The sequence below is a fragment of the Salvelinus fontinalis genome, chromosome 24, assembly GCF_029448725.1.
Source record: "Salvelinus fontinalis isolate EN_2023a chromosome 24, ASM2944872v1, whole genome shotgun sequence".
Lineage (NCBI taxonomy): Eukaryota > Metazoa > Chordata > Actinopteri > Salmoniformes > Salmonidae > Salvelinus > Salvelinus fontinalis.
The window spans coordinates 659,560-678,047 of NC_074688.1; the positions used below are offsets into that span (position 1 = coordinate 659,560).

The following is an 18,488-nucleotide window of genomic DNA, read 5'->3' on the forward strand; positions in this document are numbered from 1 at the left end:
TGATGAAATCAAGATTGAACTATTTGGCCTGAATGCCAAGCGTCACGTCTGGAGGAAACCTGGTACCATCCCTACGGTGAAGCATGGTGGTGGCAGCATCATGCTGTGGGGATGTTTTTCAGCGGGAGACTAGTCAGGATCGAGGGAAAGATGAATGAAGCAAAGTACAGAGAGATCGTTGATGAAAACCTGCTGCAGAACGCTCATTACTTCAGACTGGGGCGAAAGTTTACCTTCCAACGGGACAACAACACAAAGCATACAGCCAAGACAACGCAGGAGTGGCTTAAGTCTCTGAATGTGGGGATAAGTCTCTGAATGTCCTTGAGTTGCGCAGCCAGAACCCGGACTAGAACCCGATCTAACATTTCTGGAGAGACCTGAAAATAGCTGTGCAGCGACGCTCCCTATCCAACCTGACAGAGCTTGAGAAGATCTGCAGAGAAGAATGAGAGAAACTCCCCAAATACAGGTGTGCCAAGCTTGTAGCATCATACCCAAAAAGACTCGAGGCTGTAATCGCTCCCAAAGGTGCTTCAACAAAGTACTGAGTAAAGGGTCTGAATACTTACGTAAATGTGATATCTCCGTTTCTTATTTGTAATACACTTGCAAAATGTTTGTTTTTTTAAACACAAAAAAATTGCTTTGTCATTATGGGGTATTGTGTGTAGATTAATGAAGGGAAGAAATTATTTGATTAATTTTAAAATAAGAAAAAGGGGTCTGAAAACCTTCCTAATGCACTGTATGTCAGGTTTTCGCCCGAAGGGGTGTTACCAGTGGAGGCTGTTGATGTAAGAAATTAGGAGGATGGGCTATGGGTGTTTGCTATGACTACATTACATTACATCCAGACATCACAATGAGCACATCCTCCCCACATCCCCATCCACTGGGTATTACAGGTTGGTTATGTATAAAATCCAAAACAATGGTGGAATTTTAGCAGAACAATCCAAGTCGACCTCTAGAAGATCCTAGTCTTAGAAAAAAAGGTGCTATCTGGAACCTAAAAGGGTACTTCGGCTGTCCCCATTTGAAGAAAAGGTTCTACATGGAAACCAAAATAGTTCAACCTGGACCCAAAAAGGGTTATCCTATTGGGACAGCCAAAGAACCCTTTTGGAAAGATTTTTTTCTAAGAGTGTACGTCTTACTACAGAGAGTAACATTTGGTCTAGATTTCTCAGTTTTTCCAGGCCTTGGAATTGGACGACTGTGCCATTCTGTCATAGTACCCTCGAGCTGTGCACAGGTGCACAGGGTGGAGAATGTGATTAATCAGAGCACAATACACCTCAAGTAGTATATACACACACACACCTGACACATGCTGTAGACATGGATGAAAAGACAGAGATCGACCTGTTTAATGTTTTCTGAAATTCAATTTGACAACATTATCTCTACCATCACCCCTCCATTATTTCAGCAGATGGTAATGTTTCCTTGAGCTCCAAGGGATGTTTTTGTGAAGAAGACAGCGTGGAGGACAGTGGGAGAAGAGAGGGAGGGAGAGCAGTGTGAAATTGAGGGATGGAAAAGAAAACATAGAGAATATAGTAGAAGACTACATGCAATGAAATAGACAGTGACATTTAGTCAAGGGCCATGGCTTTTTATATCACAATCTGACCACCCAATCCAGATCACTCTATTCAGATATAAGATCACATTAATGAATAAGAAAAGAAAAGTTTTTCAACAGAATTGGCAGAATGAATACATCCCTGATCACCGCAAACACAGTTCACTTTCATAGCAGCCACATACAAACAGCATGATCATTTGTTCATTGTATAATTTGTTCTCGCATCTCCTCCTCTCACCGTTTCAGTACACAATACAACATCTGTCTGTGACAAGGCAAAAAAAACTTTCCATGCCATACCATAACCGCTAATCTCTACACACAGCCTACATCGTTGTCACCATATTAGCTAACATCATAGTCAACATCAAGGGCGCAACTTTCACTTGGGGCAGGGGGGCATGACCCCTCCCCCCCTCCCCACATTCTAAAATAGCATTTTTGTCCCCACAGTTTTTTCATTGCACTGTAATACTAAAAGCGGCATCGGACCATGCGGACGCCTCAGAGCGGTCGGGTAGGCTGTTTAGAAGTTTCAGACGGCTGGATTTAGGACCGCACGGACACCACAGAGCGTGCGGACAGGCTGTGTGAAGGCAAAGCTTATGAAAGGCATGGTGCTGCTGTCTGCAGCTGCTTCTCTGAGATGTAAAAGCAAGCAGAGACAAAACTAGCTATACTTTAATTGACTGATGTAGCTGGCAAGGTAACTTCTGTTTGGCTTAACAGAAGAAAAAAAATATTTATTCCCAGTGCTGAGCTAGTAGTGTTACTGACATGTAACGTTAGCTACAGTAACATCCCCTCTCGACTGAAGTTCTGTCTGAAGAGAATGAACTAGCTAGCTAGTAGCTACCACAGCCAGTTCAGCTCTAGTCTCTAGATATCTGTCACGTAGCTGTATCTAACAGCTGTTATGTGTATGGAAATGTTTTCTAGCCTTTTTGTCCCGTTTCAACAGAAGTACATTAACTTGGATAGTTTTTAACCGTTAATGTACCATTAGAGCTAGCCAAAAGCTGGCTAACGTTAGCTAGCTAGCTCATTAACTTTAGCTATTATTTTTTGCCTCAATCACACGAGACCTGAATTAAACAATGAAACCAGGGGCCAAATGATTGAAGACCAATATTCTGATGTTTTTTTGACAGCACACTTTGAGTTTTAATTAGAGTCAGTATAGCAATGTAACGTTATTGATTTGTCAGTTTCCCTAGCAAATTCCCTACTTTTCACATTTACATGGTATAAACAGCTCTACAGGCTACACTGTCATGGTGCACAGTAAGTACACAATACTATGCTCATCATGTCCCAGCGGGGTCAGACAGCAAAGGAAGACCAGTCTACGGAGCTCAGGTGAATTTTGCAGTATATTAGCTATAACAATCAGTAAATGGATACAAAGTACCATTTTGAATTGACGGATCGACTACAGTCTGGGATCTGGGAATAATGGTCATTTCAATTATTGAACCATTGATTCTATTCTTGGATAATATCATGTATATATGTACACCAAGGTCATTCTTTATCATGCCTCATCTGAGCAGGATCCGATGGTGACAGGGGTCTCAGCAGGGTCAGGCAGCCAGGGAAGTCCAGTCTGTGACGGCTCTGAGTTGAACTTTTGCAGATACAACACTTTATTCTCTCTGTGCAGCCAAACACTGGACAGGCAAGAAGCTTAAAAGAATGAAACGATTTGAAGGCAGTCTGACAAACCTCAAGTTGATTCCCCAACTGTATCCAAGGTTGATAGAGGCTTTTCCTGATGACACAAATGTCAAACAAAACTGTGAGGAAGACCTGGGAGACACAATTGATGATGATGAATGGACACAGATACGTTTGAATTCCCAGTCATGTTCATGTACTCTCAGACATAAATTACTGCAGTTTAAGACCATCCATAGAGCATACTATACTGACCAAAAATATAAACGCAACATGCAACAATTTTACTGAGTTACTGTTCATATAAGGAAATCCGTCAATTGAAATAAATTCATTAGGCCCTAATCTATGGATTTCACATGACTGGGCAGGGGCACAGCCTACCCATTTGGGAGTCAGGCCCAACCACTGGGGAGCCAGGCCCAGCCAATCAGAATTAGTTTTTCCCCACAAAAGGGATTTATTACAGACAGAAATACTCCTCAATTTCATCAGCTGTGTGGGTGGCTGGTCTCAGACGATCCCGCAGGTGAAGAAGCCGAGGGACACAAAAGGGGACATACTTGCATGTTATGATCTTGTGAAGGCTGGCTGAATTCTTTCAAAGAGTATGTTCTTTTATCTCAGCATGTCTACAGATTCTCCCTTCTCCCTGTTTTTTGTTTGCTTGGAAAGGTTGATACTGGAGACTTATCTGAAGAAACTGTGTAACCAAGCATTTATAGCGGCTAAGAAACATGTCCATGAATTGGAAGGTTGGTTATCCTCCCACAATTTCACAATTGTTGGCAGAAATGTCAAGTTATGGGGATTGTGGCTGACAAGGCCCGTACGTCTCTCTCCAGAATGCGCTCTCTCCCGCCCTTTCGTGGGTATTCATTGTTTCATAACTTCATTGTGTGCATTGTTTGGTGTGACTATCAATTTCCAATTACATATATCACCAGTAGTAGCCCACATTTACCGTTAACTTACGGCAATTTCTGTTAATGCCGTCGATATATTATTATTACAGTTATTTACCGTTCTCATTGTCGGATTGGACATGTGTTTTGCAGTACTCACAACCTATGCTACACTTGTGAGAAACACGTTTTTGTTTATTACATTCAATTTATGAATTTTGTCAATATATTGATCGTCTTTCGTTTGAAATGCTCCTGTCAATGTTGAGTAAGGACCTGCACCTGAATATGGATATAGAAGTAGGACTAGTTTACCTGGCCTGCGTGCAAATGTAGGCCTATAAACGTGCCCAGTTAGGGATGTCTGATAGTATTTCTGATCGTCTTAACTCACCACCACTAATGAGCTGTGGAGCTTCTCAGCATAATTCTGAACAGCAAGTAAACAAAGTATGTTTTTCGAATAAATTGAGAATGACAATAGTTCCTCACACTGTTTAAACAATATTTCCAGCTCTCTCTCTCTTTCGATAACCACTCGGCATGAAAGGGAAAAATGTAATGCTCTGATCCAGTGGAAAAGTCATACCTGATTACTTCTTATCCCTTGCACAAATAGCCTACAGCTGTGTCTGTCCCGAGCTCACTGGCTCAGGAAACTGAAGCCCCAGAATATTTTATACAATGTTTCAAGTTTGCTAGTGCGAGTTTCGGCAACCCAGTTAATAGGTGATACAATGTTTCAAGTTCGTTGCAGACAGGACATGAGTAGCCAATGTGATTTATAGGATATTAATTTGCAGGCTGCAATGTTTTTACGTTGGCTTTATGTAGGCTATTTTTACATAGTTGGCAATGGCAATAAAAGTTAATTTTATATTTGTATAATTTTCATTTAGATAGAATGTAGATTAACCCCAGACAATGATTTTGAGATAGAAAGACTATTATAAATTAAATGAAACTGTTCCAGAAAAATGTACAAATCAAAATCATAACTGGCACACAGATTGGTAGAAATGGTAAGGTAAATTGGCACTCTAAATGGAAAAGATTGCCGACCGCTGGTTAAGCCTATTGCCTACAACTTCAGGAGCTTAACAGCAGAATCTGCGAAGGCCAGCAGCAGAGGGAGGATGGTCAGGACCAGTTTGAATTCTTCTGGTTAGGCAATCTTGAACTCTGGCTCCCTCTTGGGTCATTTGTGTGTCTTAATTATTTAATCAAACAGCATGCTTAATGCATCAGACCAGTGCAGTAAATATAGCCTAGTTGATTTTATTAAAACACATGTCTATACATGGAAAAATAAACATAGGAACATTTTCACCAATTATTTTTTTGTCGTGTACAGCCCTAGTAGAAATGCAGGAAATGAGCACCAGACCCACCACCAGGTTATGTCCCCCCCACTTCTAAAACCAAAGATGCGCCCCTGGTCAACATAGTTAGCTACTAGAACTAACGCATTAATAAACCTGCTACAATGATGCACCAGAGAGTACAGCAAGCAGTTTAGCAGTTACACCGGCAGGCCACAGGGAAATAAATCAATAAAAACAAAAACTTACCTTGACTTGGAAGAGTTCCAATGTTGGAGTTCCATAGCCAGCTAGCTAACATAGCATCCCTCTATGTTTTAGCCGGGTGTTTGAGTAGGCTAAAATAGCTAGCTGCATATATATAGCTAGCTCTCTCCTCTCTCTCTCTTGCTTCTAATTAATTTTTGATCAATTTAATTTGTTCAAATCTGTTCAACAATTGTCTCTCTCTCTCTCTTTGAGTCATCTTCTCACCACATTTTATGGACTGCAGTGTTAGCTAGCTGTAGCTTATGCTTTTGTACTAGATTCATTCTCTGACCCTTTGATTAGGTCGACATGTCAGTTCATACTGCAAGAGCTCTGATAGGTTGGAGAATGTCCTCCGGAAGTTGTCATACTTACTGTGTAAGTCTATGGAGCACAATGAGCCTCCTATGTTTTGTGATGAAGTCAATGTACCCAGAGGAGGATGGAAACTAGGTGTTCTCCGGCTACACCATGGTGCTACCCCAGAGAGTGCTGTTGAGGCTACTGTAGACCTTCATTGCAAAACAGTGTGTTTTAATCAATTATTTGGTGACGTGGATATATTTAGTATAGTTGTATCTAAAAAGCATAACTTTTTTACTGTTTCACTATTTACATTTTTCTGAAATTCACTAAGGATGGCCTTCCCTTCCTCCTCTGAGGAGGCTCCACTGATTGTCTATTTCTAATGAACTTATTATATCCAATCCAAACATTTCCCTTCTTTATATCTCTATCTCCTACAATGAAAGCAGTTCTTCCTCTAAGGTTTAATAACCCCGATTGCCCGCCTTAGGCTGCTTCCACTTGATGTTAACATTCACTTCTGCTAATCATGTATGCCCCCCCTTATAATTCCTGAGTAAATAACAGTTATTTTGAGTTGAAGCATTATACTTGCAGGCTGTGTTACCAAGCTCACTTTATACGAAAGAAGAACACTGACTAAGTAATAAGGCTCAGTTCCAAGCAGCGCAGGGCAAGCTGAAGACAGCTTTCCACCCAACACATCTCACTGGATTTTGGGGACGGGGGACAGGGAAATGCTCCCCCTTCTCCCATCCCTCTCCACAGCCACGTTAGCAGATTAAGGCTTAATAAATCAACAGGGAGACCACTCTAGAGACAGCTAGGCTAATAGGGGGAGCCAAGGCTGAGCCAGGGGAAGGTGGGATGAGAGATACAATGCAGGCTATAGTATCAGATCAATTGGCTGGAGTCATTGGTCACTATTCTCTCCAATAAGAGGGAGTATTTTATGTCATAATATCTCAGTCCCTGTTCTGGAAACAATAGAATACAATGGAATTCATCTCGGAAGCCAGAATCAAATATTCTGTGCTAGCTCCAAATACTATTATTCTTTTTTTTTAACAGAAATTAAAGAACGATGCAAAAATAAATGGTTGATAACATGAAACATTATTATTGAAGCAGGAAGATAAATGACCCAGCCACTCAATTTATTGTGCTGTGATACCCGTACTATCAACTGTTTACCCGTCATGGTTGCCATCGATCGATTTCTGAAACGGAGGAGGGAATCTCAGCCAGAGCCTCCTTATTACACTCTTATCACCAACCATCATCATCATCAACTCCAGCAACAAATGTCTCATCCTCCTGATAACACTGTCACACTTATGACATTATATAACGCAAACGTAGCTACAAAGGTTATTTTCGTCAGCCACAGATCTTGATTAAGCAAAACGTCAAAAAAAACGAATACCCCGACAACAACGCCTCAGTATAACAAGCAAGACAGCAATCAACAGGATCGCACCCCGTGATCACACGTCTTTCCTTTTGGTTCCTGGGTCATTCCACTAAAAGAGTGTCTTTTGCATCCGTTTGATATTTTAAGTAGAAATTGTGTACCAATACTCCATTTTAAAATCCTTCTATATTAGTGCCCTTTCATATAGTCCACATGGAGAATTACATTTCTACTATGAATAAAGACTGGCTGAGGAAGATTTCAAACCACTTAACCCCAACATTTCTCAGAGTTCTCACCATCATTGTAAAGCCCTAGTTCATTTTGTTGCTTTGACAAAAGCGTGAACTGAACTCTTATTTCACTTTGGTTTAAATATTCCTTTAAAAAGATTTTTTACAAAAGAAACATTGAACATCTAATAGTCAAATCACAGAGTAAAAGCAGGTGAGCTGGCTCTACTTTTTTTGGCCATTTTCTGGTGTTTTGTGGTGGAAAACTGAGCAGGACGAGCATAACACATCAACCCTGTTCCCCATAGATAAACGCAGGATAAACATTGATTGTCATGAATCTTGCCCTAGAGGTTCTGCAGAGTGGTCACTAGCTGGCACAGCCATAAAGACATGAAATATAAACCTAACCTTAACCCTAATGCGTAACCCTAACCTTAAACTAAGGCCAAAAAGCAAAAAAAGGAATCATGAATTGCAGCTGGCCCATCTAGCAAAAATCAGTCAGTTATGCCTCCAGGGCAAGATTCATGACAATAAACGTCAACCTGCTAGACCAGGCCTGGGCAAAGGCCGGCCCGGGGGCCGTATGTGGCCCGCGACCTGATTCAATACGGTCCGCGGAATCATGCTCATATCACAAAGAATTTGCATTAGTACAGTTTTAAAAGCCCAATGAATACTCACCTTTGTGTAATGATTTAACTCCCACCACTTCTGGGACATTAATTTTGAAGGCACGTATAAATAACAACTGCACGAGGACAGACAGTGACTGAGTCTGACACACGTCACAGTTACAAATAGTAGCTAGCTAGAAATTGCTCGAAAAGGAGTTTTTCATATATTTCAAAGAAAAGGAAAGTAGACAATGAATGTAGGGTGTTCCAGCAAGAGTGGATATCGAGATATTTCTTTATTGAGGTATCAGGGAAAGCTGTGTGCTTAGTGTGCAAAGAGAGCATCGCTGTCTTGAAAGACTACAACTTGTCCCGGCACTTCCAGACGAAGCATGCAGAGAAATATAGGAATATGTCGTCTGAGCAGAGGGCAAGTGCATCGAAAGAGTTGCTTTCTCAGTTGCAAAAGCAGCAAGGACTTTTCACAAAACTGCATTCAGTTTTGAGAGAGCTAGCTATGTACTGTCCCACAAAATTGCTAAACATAGCAAGCCATTTGCTGAAGGCGAATTCATTAAAGAAAGTTTGACCCTGCAGCAATAATTTGCCCCGACAAGAAAGAGCTGTTTCAAAATGTTTCCCTGTCAAGACGAACAGGTACACGGCGTGTTGAGGACATTGCAGAGAATAATAGAAAGACAAGGTAAAGGATTTCACCTATTTGTCCTTGGCCCTGGATGAGAGCAGTGATGCACATTACACAGCACAGTTGTTGATATTCTTACGAGGCATAACCCCATACTTTGAAATTACAGAGGAGCTTGCTTCAGTGCAGTCAATGAAGAGCACAACCACAGGGAAATATTTATTGGAGGAGGCTAATAAGTGTGAGGCAAAGCTGGGACTGCGTTTTGAAAAGTTATCCAGTGTGAGCACAGATGTGTGCCCAAATTTGACAGAAAACACATTGGCCTTTTGAAAAGGATACAAGATCAAGTAGCTGAGCTGAATCCAGATCAGAAAATTATTTTCCTGCATTGCATTATTCTTCTTCAGGAGGTGCTCTGTAAATGTGTTCTGAAAATAAGCCATGTTGTGGATAGTCACTAAAGTAGTAAACTTCATAAGAGCAAAATCTTTAAACCACAGGTAGTTTGTCTCACTTTTGGAAGAGACAGAGTCGGGTCATACAGATCTCCCTTACCACACAAACGTGAGATGGCTGAGTTTGGGGAAAGTGCTTCGAAGGGTGTGGGACCTGAAGTCGGAGATTGCTGAGTTTTTGCAAGATAAAGAATGGTTGGCTGATTTTGCCTTCACCATGGACATCATGGCCCTCATGAATGAACTGAATTCCAAACTACAAGGCCTTTTTGCACATCAGATGAAGGCTTTGACAAGGCTATACAAGGGAAAATGACTACTCCTGACCCGCCAAGTACAAGCCAACAATCTCACTCACCTTCTGAGACTACTAGGACGTTTCCTATCAGATGACCAGATTGTATGCATCGCTGCTGCGTGCTTTAAGCGGTGAGTTTTCTCGTCGTTTTGAGGATTTTCAAAGTGTTGGAATGACACGCTGTTGGTTTCCTCTCCTTTCACCTTCAATGTGGATAAGGCTCACACTGACCTGCAACTTGAGCTTATCGATCTTCAGCCTGATGCAGTGATTGGAGAACTATTCAAAACAATGTCACTGACGAGGTACTATACATCTCTCGATGAACAAAACTTTCCAAAGATTAGGAGTCATGCTCAGAAGATGTTTGTACTGTTTTGGTCAATCTATGTAAACTCAGCAAAAAAAGAAACGTCCTCTCACGGTCAACTGCGTTTATTTTCAGCAAACTACATGTGTAAATATTTGTATGAACATAACAAGATTCAACAACTGACACATAAACTGAACAAGTGCCACAGACATGTGACTAACAAAAATTGAATAATGTGTCCCTGAACAAAGGGGGGTCAAAAAAGTAACAGTCTGGTGTGGCCACCAGAAGCATTAAGTACTGCAGTGCATCTCCTCCTCATGGACTGCACCAGATTTGCCAGTTCTTGCTGTGAGAAGTTACCCCACTCTTCCACCAAGGCATCTGCAAGTTCACAGACATTTCTGGGGGGAATGGCCCTAACCCTCACACTCCCATCCAACAGGTCCCAGACGTGCTCAATGGGATTGAGATCCGGGCTCTTCGCTGGCCATGACAGAACACTGACATTCCTGTCTTGCAGGAAATCACGCACAGAACAGGCAGTACAGCTGGTGGCATTGTCATGCTGGAGAGTCATGTCGGGATGAGCCTGCAGGAAGGGTACCACATGAGGGAGGAGGATGTCTTCCCTGTAACGCACAGCGTTGAGATTGCCTGCAATGACAACAAGCTCAGTCCGATGATGTTGTGACACACCGCCCCAGACCATGATGGACCCTCCACCTCCAAATCGATCCCGCTCCAGAGTACAGGCCTCGGTGTAATACTCATTCCTTTGACGATAACTGCGAATCCGACCATCACCCCTGGTGAGACAAAACCGCGACTCGTCAGTGAAGAGACCTTTTTGCCAGTCCTGTCTGGTCCAGCAACGGTGGGTTTGTGCCCATAGGCGACGTTGTTGCCGGTGATGTCTGGTGAGTACCTGCCTTACAACAGGCCTACAAGCCCTCAGTCCAGCCTCTCTCAGCCTGTTGCGGACAGTCTGACACTGATGGAGGGATTGTACGTTCCTGGTGTAACTCGAGCAGTTGTTGTTGCCATCCTGTACCTGTCCTGCAGGTGTGATGTTCGGATGTACCGATCCTGTGCAGGCGTTGTTACACGTGGTTTGCCACTGCGAGGACGATCAGCAGTCCGTCCTGTCTCCCTGTAGCGCTGTCTTAGTACGGACATTGAAATGTATTGCACTGGCCACATCTGCAGTCCTCATGCCTCCTTGCAGCATGGCTAAGGCACATTCACGCAGATGAGCAGGGACCCTGGGCATCTTTCATTTGGTGTTTTTCAGAGTCAGTAGAAAGGCCGCTTTAGTGTCCTAAGTTTTCATAACTGCCTACTGTCTGTAAGCTGTTATTGTCTTAATGAACGTTCCACAGGTGCATGTTCATTAATTGTTTATGGTTCATTGAACAAGCATGGAAAACAGTGTTTAAACCTTTTACAATGAAGATCTGTGAAGTTTTTTGAATTTTTACGAATTATCTTAGAAAGACAGGGTCCTGGCAAAAAGAGTTTATGTGAACAGACATTTTCAGCGATGAAATATAACAAGTCAAGGCACAGATCATCATTGTATTTATATTCCGGCCCCCTGACCATCCGCGTCTGAATCTAGTTGATGATCCCTGGCTTAGTGCATTAATGGGTGTAGGCCTATTGGTGAGGTGGGGAGATGAGGGGGGCTGTGGAAAGTTTTGACTGACATTTTAATAGATTTTTTTTGTGATAGTACTGCTCCCAAAAAAATATGCAAGACAGTCAAGTAAATTTTAACATTGATTCATTTTACGATTTGACTATAATGTGTCGGGTATTTATAAAATTCACATCGTGGACAACTCAAAAAAACATGTTTGCCCTCGATCTGAGAAAACACTGACGGCGGAGTAGACCAATGACAGCGGTTTGTTCATAAAATAATGGTTGCTTGTTGACACTGAAAGAACACCCCCCCCCCCCACCCCCCTTCTATGCAATTGCATTTGAAACTTTTATAGATGGAGGCATCAATAACTTATTAGGGTTGGACCCACAGCACAGCGGCATACAAAGTCAGTGGCCCCACTCTTCCCTTCTTTAAGAGCCACGCAGAGATATAACCGCTAAGAGGCCTGTTGTACACTCTTAGAAGGTGCTATCTACAACCTAAAAGGGTTCTTCAGCTATCCCCATAGCACCTTTGAAGAACACTTTTTGGTTCCATGTAGAACCCTTTTGAGTTCCAGGTAGAACCCTTTTGAGTTCCAGGTAGAACCCTTTACACAGAGGGTTCAACCTGGAACCAAAAAGGGTTCTCTTATGGTGACAGCCTAAGAACCCTTTTGGAACCCGTTTTTCTAAGTCTAAAGCGAGACTGTGCTTTATGTTGGGATGTCAAAAAAACGAATGTCTCCAACCTCTGCAATTCCATTCTTTAAGGATTTGTCCTTCCCCTTTGAAATCTGCTGTTGATCTTGGCCATTAAAATACCCAAGAAATAAAGTACCCCCCTCCCCTCTCTATAAGCATGGTCCCAAGATACATTATAGTGCTCCAAAATAAGGGGGGTAATGGTATTTTCCAAACATCTAGGAAACACCTGTTTAGTGAGTGTATTACTCAGTGAGTTTATTATGGTCAGAGAGCATTCATAAAATCTCCATTTGGAGAGTGGTTGTTATGTGTGTGTGTGTGTGTGTGTACTGTACTATTTCTCATGGTTCCCGGAGGATGACCCCAAAAACATACTGGGAAAACATGGGCCAGTATTTATCAAGCATCTCAGAGTAGGAGTGCTGATCTAGGATCAGGTTCTCCCTGTCCATAATAATCTGATTCCTTATGATCTAAAAGCAAAACTGATCATAGATCAGCATTCCTATTCTGAGACACTTGATGAATATGGGACCTGAAGAGAGGATTATATATCACCAGACTGGAGAAAGAAAAGGTAACGTAGGTGGAGAAATAGGGAACATTAGAAGAGGGAGGGAGGGAAAGGAAGGAAGAAGAAAAGGAAGAGGAGGGAACGGATATAATTTCGAGATGGAAAGAGAATAGGACTGAGGCAGACACTAAATAGCTATTATCCATAAATAACCGAAGAGACAAAGGCAGCATCCCAAATGGCACCCTATTCCCTATGCAGTGCACTACTTTTGACCAGAGCCCTATGGGTGATATCGAGAACCAAAAAGGGTTATTTGGCTGTCCCCATAGGAAAACCATCTGAAGAACCCCTTTTTCGAGAGGGTTCTACCTGGAACCAAAAAAGGGTTCTACCTGGAACCAAAAAGGGTTATCCTATAGGGACAGCCTCAAAACGCTTTTGTAACCCTTTTTTCGAAGAGTGTATGTAGGGAATAGGGTGACATTTGGGAGGAACAAATACAGACCTGTTCAAATGCAGACCTACAGTGAATCTAAACTGACTTGGAACACAGTACTAAATCCGTATTATCCAGTACAACAAAAGTACCAGTTACTAAAGACTTTTTCTCGAACAAGTTTTAATACATCTAGAATATAATCACACACACACAAACACACAAAAACAAACACACAAAAACAAACACACACACAAAAAACACACTCAGAGTCAGTCAAGTTTTAGAGTAGCAGAGGCAGGACTTACTGAGGTGTAGAGGAAGCCCTCTCCATTCATGGCTGCATAAAGGCCGGCCTTCACCCCCTGGATGGCCACCACCCGCAGCCCCACCGGGATGAGGTTAAACAGAGCTGAGGAGAGAGAGAGATAGGGGGAGGAAAAAAGAGAGATACATGAAGAGATACATGGAGAAAGAGACAGAGACAGAGAGAGACAGAGAGAGAGAGAGAGACAGAGAGAGAGAGAGAGACAGAGAGAGAGAGAGAGACAGAGAGAGAGAGAGAGACAGAGAGAGAGAGAGAGACAGAGAGAGAGAGAGAGACAGAGAGAGACAGAGAGAGACAGAGAGAGACAGAGAGAGACAGAGAGAGAGAGAGAGAGAGAGAGAGAGAGAGAGAGAGAGAGAGAGAGAGAGAGAGAGAGAGAGAGAGAGAGAGAGAGAGAGAGAGAGAGAGAGAGAGAGAGAGAGACAGAGAGACAGAGAGACGGGAAGGGATAGGGAGAATGAACACAGGTATAAAAAAGGTCCCAGTTTCTTCCTACCCACCTTACTATTTAAATACAGTACAGCAGTAGAGCAACATCACAGCACTGTGACCTTCACATTTCGGAAGGGTGTTGACTGAATGGAAACCAGGTTCAGTGTTCTCTGGGGGTCATTGTATTGAATAAGGTAGGCTGTGGAAGGAAAGTGATCTATGGTGGATCTTTGAGGGAATAAGGGGAAAAGGTAATAAGCGAATCAGATACGAACCTCAGGTGTAAGGGGGAATGTGCCAACACTCCCTTGTCAGATGCACTGATTCAATTTCACTCAGTGAAAATCGACAGGCTCCTTGGTTGGCCAACAAATTGCCTTTGGAGGCAGAAAAGAGTAACACATACCAGAGGCCAGGAGAGCAGCGAAGCAAGAGCCCAGAAATGATGTGTGTGTGCGTGTGACTGTGCATGTATGTGTGTGGATGTCTAAGCACGATGGGGGTGGATCAAAAGAAATGCATGAGGGAGAGTGAAGTGGAGTCCGTGTGAGTGTATGTGTGGGATAAAGAGAAATGTGTACATGTGTGTGTGTGTGTGTGTGTACTCTGTGCAGGGGCGTCATGCCTATAGGCCAGTGGAGGAGAGAGAGTGTAGAGTCACACACACAGCGTTTTATTTGATTTTAGCTGCCAGTGATAATATTAGCCCGTACCATTTTATGAGTTGGCTTTAGCTAGCCAGCTAGATAGGTTCCCAATCTCCCAGCCTCATAACTAGCTACCAAGCCATGTCATGCTATCAATCAAGTTATAGTAGTTTGTCTAACTACAGGTAACTGCCAAAAAGGAAACACCAACATAAAGTGTCTTAATAGGGCGAGCCAGAACAGCTCCAATGCACCTTGGCATAGATTCTACAAGTGTCTGGAGGGATGTGACACCATCCTTTCCACGAGAAATTCCATCATTTGGTATTTTGTTGATGGAAAACACTGTCTCAGGTGCCGCTCCAGAATCTCCCATAAGTGTTCAATTGGGTTGAGATCTGGTGACCGAGACAGCCATATGGCATAAGGTTTACATCGTTTTCAAGCTCATCAAACCATTCAATGACCAATCATGCCCTCTGGATGGGGGAATAGTCATCCTGTGGGGATTTAGCCATTGTAGCCAGAATAATGGCCTGTCCAACATTTTTATACATGAGCCTAAGCATGATGGGATGTTGATTGCTTAATTAAGTCAGGAACCACACCTGTGTGGAAGCACCTGCTTTCAATATACACTGAGTGTACAAAACATTAGGAACACCTGCTTGTTCCATGACAGACTGACCAGATGAATCCAGGTGAAAGCTATGATCTCTTATTGATGTCAAGTGTTAAATCCACTTCATTCAGTGTAGATGAAGGGAGGAAACATGTTAAATAAGGATTTTTAAGCCTTGAGACAATTGAGACATGGATTGTGTATGTGTGCCATTCAGAGGGTGAACTGACAAGAACAAATATTTAAGTGCCTTTGAACGGGGTATGGTAGTAGGTGCCAGGCGCACCGATTTGAGTGTGTCAAGAGCTGCAACACTGTGTATCAAGAATGGTCCACCTCGCAAAGGACACCCAGCCAACTCGACACAACTGCGGGAAGCACTGGAGCCAACATGGGCCAGCATCCCAGGAGTTGTCAGCTGTCCAAAGTGCTATGGATAGAGTCCAGGCCATAATCACGTTTTTAAGCTATACAGTGTTTGTTTACAATTACATTGTTTACAAACAATGGAGTTAAGAAAGCTTCTATTTAAGTTGACAGTTGAACTAAGCTCATGAGGCATTTTATCAATTCTATTTTTAAAGAATGAATGGCTATGTATCAAATCATTCATTAAAAGGTTCAAAAACAGATGTACCAATCCCAGATTTTCCCTTTAACATCATATCCTCAAAACCATCCTAAGACCTGGCAGCATTTCTCACCACTGCTTCCTGGATTCTGAGCTAAAGCCCAGAATAAAAGCACCCTACTGTAATTCGGGCAAGCCATAAACCTCATGTTAATGCCAACCTTGGAGCTCCATAATGCCAAAACTCACAAATAAGAGCTTCGGCGATCTTTCAAGGATCACATAACAACACGAAGCCTTTCGAGATGCTTCGATGTGGGCTAGGAAGAAAAAAGTTATACTTTTTTTAACGGAGAGGGATAGGTGAAATAATCCGCAAGGACACAAATACAAAGGGATAAGGAGGGGATGCAAAAATACTCCAGCATCATGAGTGGGTGCAACTGAGCTCCTGTATGAAGAAGGAGCCCTCCGGCTACACAGCTCACCGGGCATTAATCTTCTCTCTCTCCACGAAAACACATACTGTACTGTACCCACCATCCATCCACTCTGAAAGAGCACAACTGGGCAGGCGACTGCCAGTCGTTTTGGGCTGGGAAACAAGATCGCTTTTGGTCCGTCTCCAACCTCTCCTTTCCATTCCTTTCCTTTCCTTGCCCCTCTTCTCCTCTCCTCAGCCCTGTTTTCCTCCTCCCTTCTATTTCACCCATCTTTACCTCTTTTCCCCTCCTCTCCCATCCTCCTCTTATCAGCTTTCCTCTCCTCTCTTCTCCTCTCTTCTGATAGAGCTCATTGGGTTAACTTCTGGCTTCTCTATCTATCTCTTCAATATGAGTAGGAGATGCGAACGAAATAAGCCTAACATATTGACAGCTGTTGATTCTTCTATTCTCCTTCCCCTGAAGCTCTGGAGACTCATATGCTATGATATTTTCATTCTGATACAACGAGAGGTCTTCTTCTTCTTCTTCTCTCCCGCTGGTACAGCAGTGAAGAAGGGAAGAGGAAGTTTGACTTTCCTTCGTTTTTTTGTTCAGCAGAGTTGCGAATTGAGTTACTGTGGGAACTGCGGCTGCCGCCGCCCACTCTTCTCTACCATTTCACGACTGCCAGGTACAGTAGGTAATCTCGCCCCTGCAATACAGTGTGTGCTGCAGCGCTAACACACACACTCTGCTATAGGGAAATAGTCGTAGTGTGAATCGACCAAGCACAGGTTAACTACTTACTTAATACTCTTCATCTCTATTGAGACACAATGAGCTCCCTCCACTTCATTCTGTCCTTGGCAACATGTTGTGCCTCACTCCAAGAGCACACAGGTTGGATGAGTGGCCCTCTGTGGCTCAGTTGGTAGAGTCCGGCCCTTGCAATGCCAGGATTGTGGGTTCGATAGGTGGGATCACCCACCATACAAAAATGTATGCAAGTACTGTATGACTACGTCGCTTTGGATAAAAGTGACTTATAGGGCCAACACTTTGCTCTGGACTTCAACTCTATCAAGTGACTCCTGTATCTATTAAACTGTCACTTTAGTGTGTGTGTGCACACACAAGGAACACAAGCCATGGTGTGCACGCACGTAACTTGTGTACCTCTAGGCCTGATACTGCATGTAAGTCAAGGAGGGGACAGATCCCCTTCCCACCAGACTGATGGACAGGAATGCTCCTGGCCCAACAGTTAACAGATTGTTTGAGAAAACAGAGAGGAGAACAATGACACTGATAGTAGTGGTGAACTGGCTCGCGTAGCTGAGAAATACACAGTGGCAGAGTGCGAGCAATCCATCAGTCCTCTCTATTCAACTCCACTCCTTCCGGTGTGTCTGCACAGATTTAGCTGGTCAAACACAGAGTTGTTTGTGTTTGTGAAAGTGACCCAAATGTAACCCTGTTCAACGGGGTGTGTGAAGGTAATGCAGACGGGTGTGCGTGGAGTGTTGAGGCTTGCACAGGTGATTATCTATGGAATTCTAGATTGCGTTGTGTCAATATCCATGTACACTATCATGATGAAATGGCATTTGTTATCGTAAGGGCTAGGCAGTTTTTTGGGCCCACGTGACCTCGCCAGGACAAAGTATATTGCACTTTCAAATTGTATGATAGGAGATGTGCATGTTGGGAATTGTAATGTGTGTCATATAAACTCACTGTAGTCGCTGTTCTCGTCCTTGGTCCCATTTATAGTGCCATCCGGCTTCATCTGCAGGTAGAAGCCCTGCTCGCTGAACAGTCGAGTCACAATGCCCTTCAGCTGCGGCTCTGCAATATAACACGACAGGGATAAGAGTTAGCTAGCTGCTTGGGTCGTGTTCATTAAGCACCAAACAGAATAAAATGGACTGAAACAGGGAGGAACTACCTGAATGTGTCCAATAAGAATAGCTCATTTTAGTTTTCCATTGAAATGACCACGGCCCAGGTCACTTAGGCACCAAAACACTTGAATGCCATGCCCTCATACCCTTAGTACCCATTTCAATGACTAGGGGCTGACCAGGAAGAACTATAGACTATAACTAGGGCCCAGA

The 18,488-nt window shown here is 43.0% G+C and overlaps 1 protein-coding gene across 4 annotated transcripts in view; it reads right to left on the reverse strand.

Annotated features, from left to right (window-relative positions):
- LOC129821714 (fibroblast growth factor 12-like) overlaps positions 1–18,488 on the reverse strand; it is a 120,450-nt gene that overhangs the window by 4,756 nt on the left and 97,206 nt on the right. For all 4 annotated transcript variants that reach the window (XM_055879298.1, XM_055879299.1, XM_055879297.1 and 1 more), the window contains 2 exons: positions 18,109–18,219; positions 13,655–13,758 (listed from right to left, as the gene is read on the reverse strand). In XM_055879298.1, the coding sequence (XP_055735273.1) occupies positions 13,655–13,758; positions 18,109–18,219 (215 nt within the window). The remainder of the gene's footprint in view (positions 1–13,654; positions 13,759–18,108; positions 18,220–18,488) is intronic.